The 13,432-nt window shown below is 36.6% G+C and overlaps 1 protein-coding gene across 1 annotated transcript in view; it reads left to right on the top strand.

The window, feature by feature from the left end:
- Window positions 1-13,156, top strand: part of ITM2B (integral membrane protein 2B) — a 29,219-nt gene extending 16,063 nt beyond the window's left edge. Inside the window, exons 2-6 of the mRNA XM_047723426.1 lie at window positions 6,503-6,631; window positions 8,319-8,525; window positions 10,546-10,656; window positions 11,295-11,445; window positions 12,401-13,156. Of these exons, the coding sequence (XP_047579382.1) occupies window positions 6,503-6,631; window positions 8,319-8,525; window positions 10,546-10,656; window positions 11,295-11,445; window positions 12,401-12,486 (684 nt within the window). The 3' untranslated portion in view covers window positions 12,487-13,156. The remainder of the gene's footprint in view (window positions 1-6,502; window positions 6,632-8,318; window positions 8,526-10,545; window positions 10,657-11,294; window positions 11,446-12,400) is intronic.
- The last annotated feature ends 276 nt before the right edge of the window (window positions 13,157-13,432 follow it).

Below are 13,432 nucleotides of genomic sequence, written 5' to 3'. Positions count from 1 at the left end.
GAGCCTGCTTCTCCCTCTACCTCTCCCTCTGTCTGCCTCTCTCTCTCTCTCTCTCATGAATAAATAAATAAAATCTTTTAAAAAAAAAGTACATGTTTCTAAATCTATTTCTGAAGGTTCAGTAATTCATGCTGCTTTGAGTTGAATAAATTGTATTGATTCTTTATTTCTGTCTTGTTTTTATACTTAAAACATTTTCATACCATCTCTGTCCCCTTCCCTCCCTGCTTCCCTCTCTTCCTTCTTCCTCTTTCTTTTTTTCTTCATTGATATGATTTTTAACCCTAAGAGATGTTTTCCTTTTTAATATTCTGGTTCCTAAGGCTTTGTGATTGCATTTGCCATAATAATTGCATAATAGGGTATCTGAGAGCTTTGGAAAAAATGTGTCTTCATTCATCCTATAAAGAAGGCTCAAAGAGAAGTGCCTGAGGATGTACAGTGATTTGTTAGTATAGGAACGGAATCAAAATTCTATGAAAACCCTTGTGTTTTGTCTGAGTTAAGCTGATAATGGAAGCAACATTTACGGAAACCTCTTAGGGAGCTGACTGAGGTGACCTAATTCTTAACTAATTGAAGTACCAGAACAGAATTTATCCTTCATTTTGCTTGAAATATAATTGGTTAAGTAATATTACTTTATCATGTGATGAGAAGATTTATTTAAACCAGAAATTAGTACAACGAGAGAGGAAGAATGCTTCCAAAAACTGTGTCTTTCCATACCGCTGTAGAGGCCTGATTATAGGCCAGCGCGTGCTTCAGTGTCTTCATTTATAAACTGGGGTAAAAACTTGAGGTTTTAGGAAGATTAATGAGATGATAATTGTGCAGCACCTGTGGGAGCTCTTCTACCTTCTCAGCATAATTTAAGGTGTACCAGTTCTGTTGGCAGTACAAGGGGAGGAAATGTCTCTGACTTGTTCTAAATTAGGCCAGGTAAACTCCTATACCCTGGCAAAGAAGCCCTTGTTCATGAGTGATTTTCCTTTTTTTTTTTTTTTTTGGTTGATTTTTGTTGTTGTCCTTTAGTTATGAAATAATCCAAGCATACAAAGCCAGAGAATTTATAGTACCATTTGGTATGTTTTTAAAGTCTTAAATATATACTGGTAATATCCAACTTGGCTTTTTTTTCCTCTTTTGTAATTTGGGATCGTGTTTCTACGCTCTTAAAACCAACTATGGTAGTTGATCTCATTTTAATTATTATATGAGCCTATAATACTTTATTCTCCACTTGATGGACATGTAGGTTATTTTTAATTTTTCCCATGTTGACCATTCAGCAGTAATCATTATTGGACCTTTTTTTTTATGTACACAAATAAAACTCTATCTAGGGGCCACGTTCCTAGAAATGAAATTGCTGGGTCATGGAGGGGTGTGTGTGTGTGTGTGTTGAACTTTATTAAATACTGCCAAATTGTTCTCTGAGCAGTTGTACCAACTCCTGCCAACTATATGAAAGTTCTCAATTCCCATTGCTCCATACTTTCCCTAGCACTTGGCGTCGTTAGTTTTCTCTTATTGCCTGCTATGGAAGAACTCACTTGATCCCCCCCACTTCCTATATTAAAATATAATTTACATGCAATAAAATTCATCCATTCCCTGTATATGACTTGATTGAATTTATGGTAATAACAAAGTTGTATATCCCCCACCATCAAGATACGAAACATTTCCATTATCTTTAAAAAATTTCCTTATATGTCTTCAGTCTCTCCCTCACCAGTTCTTGGCTGTGACAACCACTGAACTACTTTTTTGTCACTACATATGCCTTTTCTGGAATTTGATAAAAATAGAATCATGCAATAAGTAATCTTTTATGTTGGATTTGTTTCACTTAGCATATTTTTGATTCAGTATGAATATCCCACAGTTTATTCATTCATCACTTAGTGGATACTTGTGTTGTTTCTAGTTTGGGGCTATTATGAATAATGATGGTATGACTAATACATAAATCTTTGAGTCAGTTGATTTTTAATTACCAGTCTTCAATCTTGCTGAACTTCAATTAGTTTGAATTTTACTTTCTCAGATTTTCTAGACAGTGATATCATTTACACATAATGATAGTTTTGCATTCTTTTTTGTAATCTTTATATTTGTTCTTGTGCTTCTCAGTTGTATACTAGCTAGGATTTCTAATACAATGTTGGATGGAAACAAAGAATCAGTTTTAGTGGGCAACCCTCATAATTCCTGACTTGAAAGGTTAATGGTATTAAGTCAGAAGTTTCACCATTAAGTATGAGGTTTACTATGGGTTTTTGATCATTATTAGCCTTAGTCATGTTAAAGAGTTTCACCTCTTTCCAGGTTGCAAAGAAATTTGATTATGAGTGGGAGTTCGGAGTTTGTCAAATGGATTTTCGACATATATTGAGATGGTCATGGGGCTTTTCTTCTTAAATCTTGCATATGTGGCCTTTTAAACTTTAAGCTTACTCTTTCTGGAGTTAATCATTTAAAGTACACTTTTTTTTTTTTAGATTTTATTTATTTATTTGACAGATCACAAGTAGGGAGAGAGGCAGGCAGAGAGAGGGGAGGAAGCAGGCCCCCTGCTAAGCAGAGAGTGCCCCACGTGGGGCTAGGTCCCAGGACCCTGAGCTCATGACCTGAGCGAAGGCAGAGACTTTAACCCACTGAGCCACCCAGGCGCCCTTAAAATACACTTTTAATAAATCACTTAGATTAAAAACTTTTCTGTTCTCAATATATTTTAATGCTTTCTCCATGACTCAGATTGTAATATGGTATGCCCTTCATCTGTCATGAATAATGTTAATTTTGACTGCGAATTACTTAAGACATGAGCCATGCCTTAATTACATTTGTTTTTCCCACAGGATCTTCCACAGTATATTGCAAATAACAGGTCCTTAATAAATGTCAAACTGTACTAAGTACTTAGGGCTACTGTTCTTTGCTAAATAGCCACTATCTGTTTTGTGTCATGAAGTCTTACGTTGCTCCCACCCCTCACTATCACACTGGCTGTGGTTGTAACTTTCATGCATCATTAAAAAAATAAATAACCCAAGCTTTAAAAACAGATCTAAATTTCATTCACTCATCAGATATTTGTTGAGTGCCAGCCAAGTACTAAACTTAGCTTGGAGCTACCAGTAATGCAAAATGAATATGAATGGATAGTCACAAGAACCTTACATCCTTGTTAGGAAGATGTGTATGTGAGGGGCGCCTGGGTGGCTCAGTGGGTTAAGCCTCTGCCTTCAGCTCAGGTCATGATCTCAGGGTCCTGGGATCGAGCCCCACATCGGGCTCTCTGCTCAGCGGGGAGCCTGCTTCCCCCCCCCCCCTCTGCCTGCCTCTCTGCCTGCTTGTGGTCTCTGTCAAATAAGTAAATAAAATCTTTAAAAAAAAAAAAAAGATGTGTATGTGAATTATTCTAATGCAAGGTAGGAAATGATCACTAAAAATTAAGAGGAAAAAAAGAGATTAGATAGATTTTGAAGACCCAGTAGCTCTTTTAGGAAGTACATGATTATGGTGCATGAACTTGGATCTATAATGTGGTTATTTGAAGACTTAGTTTCTGATTCTTAAACCATGGTTCATATTGTTGAAGTGCTGAACAGATGACTTGTGGATAGTGAAGCATTTTATAAATTAAATTCTTAGAGAAATTTAATTTTTTTTAGTTGTCCTTGTCCAGAAATGTGATTTTTGAATGAACATGAGAATTCAGACTCCAAAGCATGGCATATAAAGGCCCTTTGTGATCCATCCCAGTTAACCTCTCCATTCTTAACTTCTTATACCCTCCCCACATATTGGACATGCCAGCCATAGCACATGTGTCCCTTGGAGATGTCATGCATTCTGGTTCCATGATTTTATTCATTCTTTGCCTTCAATATAATGCCCTTTAACTCTGTGTTCTCTGTGGGTAATGAGCATTTGTCCTTCAGCATTCCATTCCAGTATTTTCTCCTCTAGGAGATGTACTCCAAACACTGACTCCTTTTCTGTGCTCTGCATTCTTCTGTTAGAGTCCATATCGTGTTTACGTTCTCTTTGTGTATTTATTTCCCAGGCTGATCCGAATGATCTCTTTCTTGGCAGGGGCTATGTACCAGTGCCTAGCACAGCTCTTGGCCCATAGTAGACATTTATAATTTGTTCTTGAAATTTGCTGACCAGTTAAAAATGATACACTAGAGGCACCTGGATAGCTCAGTCATTAAGCGTCTGCCTTTGGCCTGGGTTGGAGCCCCGCATTGGGCTCCCTGCTCAGCAGGAAGCTCCTTCTCCCTCTCCTACTCCCCTGCTTGTGTTCCCCTCACTCACTGTGTCTCTCTGTCAAATAAATAAAATCTTTTTTAAAAAAATGATATATTAAAAGACCGGAAACTTGTTATCAGTTTGACAGTTGGGGCTGTATATTTTTTTTAATAAGTGTCTGCCCATGGTCTGTGGATATTCATTTATGTGTTGCTAGAGAAGGAGTCTGCCAAACAGGGTGGGTGTTGTACGCACATTTGACTGTCTCAGCAGCTGATACCAAATGTTTGGAAATGACTGTTTCCATCTGTCATCTCCACCCCCCACCACCCGGCCTCCACCCTAAAATCAGTTATGCTAGGAACTGTTTCTTATCTCCTTAGGTATTTATTTTTTTTTTTTAAAGATTTTATTTATTTATTTGACAGAGAGATCACAAGCAGGCAGAGAGGCAGGCAGAGAGAGAGGAGGAAGCAGGCTCCCTGCTGAGCAGAGAGCCCGATGCGGGGCTCGATCCCAGGACTCTGAGATCATGACCTGAGCCGAAGGCAGCGGCTTAACCCACTGAGCCACCCAGGCGCCCCCTCTCCTTAGGTATTTAGCTCAAGCAAAATACTAGACTTTATCATTCAAGTTTCATATTACCTTATGACTCCAGGGAATTCTTGTAACTTTGTGTTTACAGATGGAATATGTTACATGACTTGATAAATTATTCTAGGCTTACTCTTTTTACATACTACTTCGTAGTACACTTGTCTTAAGTACATATACTAACAGCAGAGTGTTAATGCTCTCGCAGTGTCTGATCCAATCCTCAAGTTAAAAGGCATTTGTTCCACAGTGTTACATTCTGTGTTTAAAACCTCAGTTAACCTAGTTGTACACTGTCTAGCCCTGAAGTGTTCTTGGCTGTTTGGGACAGATGGGATTGGACTTTTCCTTAGTAGTATCAAGTTGAAATTCCTTATCTTAGCATTGAAAATACAACTTTAGCTTTCAGTCTTTCTTTCTTTCTTTTTTTTTTTTTTTTTGATTTGGAGCTTTCATTCTCTCTTAACTGTATTCTTGTTTCAGCCATATCCAGCATTGTTAACAGTTTTTCTTCCTTTTTTCTTATATCCTGTTTATCTGTAAAGGTGTGGATCAAGTCTGCATTCTCCCTTAATACAGCCTACATTGATTTTTCTAAGCAAAGATCAGAGTCCTAGCTCGAGAGGCTATACATACATACTACTAACGAGAACATCTTCTATTATGTTGTTTTCAGGTCAATTGGAGCCTTTCTTCTGCTGTCTGTACAATATATCTTGAGCCATGAGTTTGATGACGTGAGCAGCTAATCTCAATTGTCAGCTCTTTGACATGGACCTGAGTCCAAATCAGAAATTAGCCTTAAATCTGAAGTGACAGAGTGACTGAGTTAAAGGGCAAGGGGAGTATTTAAAGGCCTGAACATTGTGACTCCATTTGACATTCTGAGGCTAAATTATTTCTTTGAGTGGGTCCAAATCAAAATTCTAACTAACTGCATGTCTCTTGACTTAATAAGCTTTTTTTTTTTCTGTTCACTCTTTTTCTTATTTTTCTACTGCTTCTATCTTAAAAATGAAGACCTCTGTCAAACTAGATTTGTTTTTTAGGGTATGGCAGGAAAATTAATAAGATTTTTTAAGACTCCAATGGTTCAAAGAATTTCTTTCATATTAGTTGTTCTGTCCCTTAATTTCCTGTTACTTTTTCTTGTGTATTGTTAGGAGGGGTTTGATACTTGCTATGAAATACGAACTACCTTTAGCAGGCTAATACATAATTTTACAATATAATATAGTGCACACTGAGGTTGTATAAATAAGGCTCAGCACCGTAATATTGCATGACAGAGTTGGGTTGTAGCCTTTTCTGAATTTTTAAATGTTAGAAGATATTTTAGTCACCAAAGTTGTGCACAGAAATTAGGAATTATGCAGTGTGTTACCGCTCGGGAGGTATGAGTAGCAAAGGTGTTGAGAGAAGAAGGCAGAACTCTCCCAAGAGACTGATGGCTGTGGTGAGTCCTGGCACCACCACCTAATAATTCCTGGGTTGATTTTGTTACGATATCTGAGTCCATTGGTCTTTCTTACCTTTATTTATAAAATGATCAACCTTTTCAGGCTTCTTTGAATCCTGACCCTTCTGTGATTCTGGCTGGAGATAACGATACTGACCATTGTTGGTCTTTTTCATATTTTAGGACCCAGATGAAGTGGTACCAGTTGGCCAGAGAAGAGCCTGGTGCTGGTGCATGTGCTTTGGACTAGCATTTATGCTTGCAGGTGTCATTCTGGGAGGAGCATACCTGTACAAATACTTTGCACTTCAAGTAAGTGGAAAAATGCTAAGAAGGACTTTTGCCTTTCCTTCATGCATATTAGAAAGTAGGTCCCAATTTGTTCTAAGCCTGCATTTTTTGTCTGTGGCCTTTGGCCAGGGTGGTAGTCCTGTTCTAAAGTTACTTTTTAAAAATCTGAACATAAGTTTGCTGAGCCTATTGGGCAGTCACTAAAAGCAGAATAATGTTATTTTGAAATGTTGCTGACTAAAGAGGACAGATTATTGGATGATTTTTCAAAATTGGCTAGTCTTCGTTTGTTTTCCTACTCTAGTAGCTAAGATATACTATGATTATTTGGCAGTTGAGTAAATACATCAGATAACATCAAAATGTTGTTATATTGATGGATTCTAACTTGGTAGCCAGTTTGGACTTGCCTACAATTTGACTTTACTCCTGGACACCAGGTGCACTGGCACCACGTCTCTCTGCCTCTTCCCCAGCCATTGATTTTTCTTCAAGGATTGTGTACCTTCAGCAGTGATGTTGAAGTGATTTGGGATGAACGTTGATCCTTAATCTTAGTGGGTTAAGACAGATACTTCTAATGATAATCATGATTTATGATCTCTGTTTTGTGATACATTGTTCTTAACAATAAGTTAGTAGGGTTTTTTTTTTTAACATTTTAAAATTTGAAGAAACCATTGGCATAGATTTTACTAAAATAATGAAACATTCTTCCAGAGGAAATGTATACATTTCATGCCCATTTGCATGTTGATAGACATTACTGAAATACTAGTCATCTTTTTTTTTTTTAAAGATTTATTTATTTATTTATTTATTTGTCAGAGAGAGCGAGGGAGAGAGAGCGAGCACAGGCAGACAGAATGGCAGGCAGAGGCAGAGGGAGAAGCAGGTTCCCCGACGAGCAAGGAGCCCGATGTGGGACTCGATCCCAGGACGCTGGGATCATGACCTGAGCCGAAGGCAGCTGCTTAACCAACTGAGCCACCCAGGCGTCCCACTAGTCATCTTTTTTAATGCAGTTTTTTACAGGAAATGTATTTGATACAGAAAAAAACAATTTGTAATTCCACCATTCAGAAACACTTTTGCCTTAACGTTTTGTTATGTACTTATAGCCTTCACGTATACTTTTTAAAAAAACAGTCTTTATAATGATTATTGTAATCTGATATTTTCCACTTAATTTTAATTTATTTTAAGGAAAAAAATCACAACCACTTGTATTCCTGTAAAAATTACAGAAAAACTATCCCTTTTTTGGCTAGTAAGAGAGAAATCATTTAATCAGTGACTCACATCAAAAAGTCTTAAAAGTATATTCTTTCAGAAAAAAACCACATTTATTTAAAATACATTTTTCATAAAAATAAAGCCTACAGGTAGAAATAGGCCTATGTATTTCTTCACATTTACTTGTCACCAGATGAATAATTGCTTTAAATTCTATTTTTGTCAACTACAAAAAGTAAAGGAAAAAATCAGCTGTTTTTCTCTTTCTGAAACCACTATTTTTTTCCTTTACAATACTTAAGAACCCCATCTTAAAGGATATATTAGCTCTGTAATTAAACTGTCTGACTTGTCATCTGAAAGAGTTTGCAAGCAAAATGCTATTTAGATAACTGTGGCAGCTTAAGTAATGCTTACATTTAAAAACCTGTCTCCCACTGAATTGCTGAAATAGTGTTTGAACTCTCTATAGCCCGATGATGTGTACTACTGTGGAATAAAGTATATCAAAGATGATGTCATCTTAAACGAGCCTTCTGCAGATGCCCCGGCTGCTCGCTACCAGACAATTGAGGAAAATATTAAGATCTTTGAGGAAGATGAGGTTGAATTCATCAGTGTGCCTGTCCCAGAATTTGCAGACAGTGATCCTGCCAACATTGTTCATGACTTTAACAAGGTGAGCCAGGTGCCTGGAACGGTTTAAAAAAAAACAAGGGCAGGTTTTTTAACTGATGTTCTTTACAGTTTTAATTTCAGTATTTGCTAATTTCCTTTATTTAGAGCTGACTTGTTATTTAAAGAAATAATGGACTTGGGTTTCTTCTGCTTTAAAAGATATAAACTGTCCAACATCTGATGTTGAGCCCAACTCTGGCTGCTGTTCTTTTGCTAGTAAATTGCTACTATTTCCTATTCATCCTGTTTTCTTAGCCAAGGGGAGATTCATGGTCCCATTTCTTTTTTTTTTTTTTTTGAAGATTTTATTATTTATTTGTTACAGATCTCAAGTAGGCAGAGAGGCAGGCAGAGGAAGGGCAGCAGGCTCCCTGCTGAGCAGAGACCCCCCCCCCCCCATTCGGGGCTGGATCTCAGGACCCTGGCATGACCTGAGCCAAAGGCAGAGGCTTTAACCCACTGAGCCACCCAGGCGCCCCCATGGTCCCATTTCTATGTAGCATTTTCAGAAACTAGTAACTTTAGTTCTGTATCATTTTCTTTTTTTTTTTCTTTTTAAGACTTTTATTTATTTATTTGACAATGAGAGATCACAAGTAGGCAGAGAGGCAGGCAGAGAGAGAGGGGGAAGCAGGCTCCCCGCTGAGCAGAGAGCCCAATGCGGGGCTCTATCCCAGGACCCTGGGATCATGACCCGAGCCAAAGGCAGAGGCTTTAACCCACTGAGCCACCCAGGTGCCCCTGTATCATTTTCTTAATCAGTTTTTAAGTTATCATTCTACATTTTCCCTAGTGTTGAATATTGTTATGCAGTGCAGAAAAGACGAGGTGAGAAAACCGTGAATATCCCAAATTCTCCACCTAGTTCCAAAATTTTACACTATTAATTTTCTTTTTCTCATATTTGATACTTGAACTCTTGTCTCTTCTATATAATTCTATATCGCTATCACATCTAAGAAAATGAACATAATATAGTATTATTTAATATCTAGTTGATATTTAAATTTCCCCAGTAATTTTTGTCCCAGGAATGTTTTGTTTTCTTAAACCAGGATTCTGAAATTCATAAGTTTACATATTTTCTGTGAATTTTGCATCTGTATATAAGTTTGCCAGTTTAAATACTCCGGAGGCATAGTACTGAAGTTAGCTTTGCAAATATTTAATGCCTCATAAATACATGTGATAAATGTTTATAAAGTAGATTAAAAAATACATACTTTAAAATAATAAGCCTGTCTAGGGGCGCCTGGGTGGCTCAGTGGGTTAAAGCCTCTGCTTTCAGCTCAGGTCATGATCCCAGGGTCCTGGGATCGAGCCCCACATCGATCGGGCTCTCTGCTCAGCAGGGAACCTGCTTCCTCCTCTCTCTCTGCCTGCCTCTCTGCTTACTTGTGATCTCTGTCTGTCAAATAAATAAATAAAGTCTTTAAAAAGAAAAATAAAATAATAAGCCTGTCTAAAACAAATAGTAAATAACTAATACTGAGCCCTTAGAAATCTGAGTGTTTACATGATTTGATATAACTCATTTTAATCCTCAAAACCGTCCTATGGGACAATCTTTCTGAACCATAAGAACACAGAAAAATCATTTAATTGACTATTATTTCAGTTTCTCTAAGGATGGTAGTAATTAGTACCATTCTAAATGCATAGGAGAGAAGTTAATTTTTACATGTAACAGATGGATACCTTGGAACGTGTTAGGGCTTAAAAGTGAGAGAAGTGACTGTATCTTAACCAGATGATAGGCTATTTGCAGTTAATTTTAATAGTTTATTGTTAATCATTTATAGAACAAACTTGATAAATATTTTGTTTACTAGTAGCAATAATTTTTTCCTCTCATTACTACCTTCTGTTCCTATCCTACCAAATACTTCATTTGTTGAAATGAAAGTGATTTATATGTCCTAAAGCCAGCCCATTTTAATGGTATAAATTATTCTTAAAACTCCAGGTGCTGCCTGTGCTACAGATATTAATCTAATGAAAATGTATCTTTCTCTTTGCAGAAACTCACAGCCTATTTAGATCTTAATCTGGATAAGTGCTATGTGATTCCACTGAACACTTCCATTGTTATGCCACCGAGAAACCTGCTGGAGTTACTTATTAACATAAAGGTATAAGGTGTTGAGATATATTTTTTTTAAAGCTTTTATTTATTTATTTGACACAGAGAGAGAGAGTGCACAAGCGACAGGCAGAGGGACAGGGAGAGGGAGAAACAGGCTTCCCCCTGAGCAGAGAGCCTGATGTGGGGCTCAATCCTAGGATCCTGGGATCATGACCTGAGCCGAAGGCAGATGCTAACAGACTGAGCCACGCAGGTGCCCCTGTTCAAACGTTCAAATATTTTTTATGAATAATGCTGTTATAGGATCTTAGAATTCCCGGTTGAGATAATAGCCCTATAAGTGCCCATCTCACCAGATGCATAGCTAAGAGCTTTATAAAGAGGAATTAAGGTTCAACGATTTTGGGGTTTTTCCTTTTATTATTTTATATTTTGAAATAAAATACAATCTCTTAAATTATTATCTGAGTTTTCCCAACGGGCCTGATAATAAATAGTAGGCTTTCAAGAAATAAGGTCTGTGTTGCAAACTATTCGACTCATGGACAGTATGTAAATAGGCATGACTGTACTGCAGTAAAACTTCATTCATGAAAACAGATGGTGGGCAGTAGTTTGCCAATCTCAATTCTATACCTTTCCTGTATCCTCTGAGTATTCATATAATATTTCTTCCAAATGTAGGCTGGAACCTATTTGCCTCAGTCCTATCTGATTCATGAACACATGGTTATCACTGATCGCATTGAAAACATTGATCACCTGGGTTTCTTTATTTACCGACTGTGCCATGACAAGGAAACTTACAAACTGCAACGCAGAGAAACCATCAGAGGTAATACTTTTTACTATTAAAGTCCTGGCAGAAAAGTTTGTCGTTTCACTTCACTATGTCAAACCAGATTTAGATGTAAGCTGGTGTATTGTTATCAATATGCTTGCCAGGAGTGAGAAAGTAAAAGTTATGTGTCATTATATGGTATTTCTAGATTTCCAGAGAATCATCTGAATTCTGAATCCGCTCTTTTCAGGTAGAGAGAATTAGGTGAATGTGAAGTGTCAATGCCTTGAGATGCTGTTACCTCACTTTCCATGTGGTCACCCAGCCCAACCTTCCATCCCACCACTTTGGTTCATTGACCCTGGGCAAGAGTTGTTCTTGTCCAGGAGGTCTCTGGAGAAGCTCTGAAGTTATGTGCTCAGGGACCTGGATTCTAAACATGAACTTTTGGATCACGTTGAAGATAGTCACAGTCAGGTTAATTACACAGGAAATGATCACGTTGAAAATAGTCACAGTCAGGTTAATTACACAGGAAATTGGCTGAAGAATTGAGAGCATCGACACAAGTAATGTAGCTTTGCCAGATCATTTAACCTTTTTTTTTTTTTAACCTGAACAAGAATGACAGTATCTCTTCATTTCCTTTCATTTCCTTTATAGTTGATGATTTTTTTAAAGCCAGATTTACACATATGATGAAATTCACCCTCTTTAGTGTGCAGTTCTGAGTTTCAACAGATTACTACCACAGTCAAGATACAGAATATTTCCAGTACCTTCAAGGTCATAAATTTACATATGGCATTATTATTGGTTGCTAAGATCTATTAAGATACTTAGTTTAGACAAGAGAGGAAAATTATTTTCTCCAGGATTAAAAAATTAAACTACAGAAATTCATCGAATATAGAGTAAAATATTTTTTTATGTATAAATAATACAGCTGATGATAAGTATGAATTACTTAAAGAACCAGAAATTTAAAAAATTTTTCCCTCCCCAACAGGTATTCAGAAACGTGAAGTCAGCAATTGTGTTACAATTCGGCATTTTGAAAACAAATTTGCTGTGGAAACTGTAATTTGTCCTTGAACAGTCAAGAAAAACATTAATGGGAGAAAAACTTAATATCGCAGCATAACCCCCTACCCTTTCTTTGTATTTTGTGCAGTGATTATTTTTTAAGATCTTTCATGTAAGTAGCAAACAGGGCTTCACGATCTTTTCATCTCATTAATTCAATTAAAACCATTACCTTTTAAAAATCTTTCCTTCTTTCCAAGTGTGGTGTCTTTTATCTTGAATTAGTAGTTGTATGAAGTCATAGATAATACTACACTTCACCATAGATCTTATGTGTTAGGAAGAATTTAAATTTCTTTGAATCATTTATCCAGATTTTTGTGTTTGAATTAATGCATTTTCCAGAGGAGGGGTTATCTAAAGAATAATCATATATATGCATACGTAAAAATGGACCACAGTGACTTATTCGTAGTTGTTAGCTGCCCTGCTACTTAGTTTGTTAGAGCATTTGAGCACACATTTTAATTTTCCTCTAATTAAAATGTGCAGTATTTTCAGTGTCATATTTAACTATTTAGAGTATGATTTCCACCTTGATGTTTTAATATCCTAGACATCTGCTGTAATAATATTTTAGAAAATGTTTGGAATTTAAGAAATAACTTGTGTTACTAATAATTTGTATAACCCATATCTGTGCAATGGAATATAAATACCACAGAGTTGTTTGACTAAAGGACTGTGTGTTGTTTTTCCCATATAACAAAACCAAAGAGTTATTTGGTTCTTTATATCTTAAGATAATCCATGTAAAAAAAGTATTTCTTAAAAGTTCAGTTCACTATTACGGTGGGTAAAATTGTAGATTTTTAAAAAATAAAAACAAGCTTTTAAAATAAGTTATATTCTTCATGGATACTATTGAAGTAACATCTAAGACTCAACCGTGACAGATGCTGTGTAATACATTTAAACTAATGTTTTTGTAGTTAATGGAAGGGCTATTCTTAAC

This window comes from Lutra lutra, chromosome 3, assembly GCF_902655055.1.
Source record: "Lutra lutra chromosome 3, mLutLut1.2, whole genome shotgun sequence".
NCBI classification, from domain to species: domain Eukaryota; kingdom Metazoa; phylum Chordata; class Mammalia; order Carnivora; family Mustelidae; genus Lutra; species Lutra lutra.
Note: the sequence above shows the minus strand (reverse complement) of the source record. Positions and strands in the feature narration are given on the sequence as shown.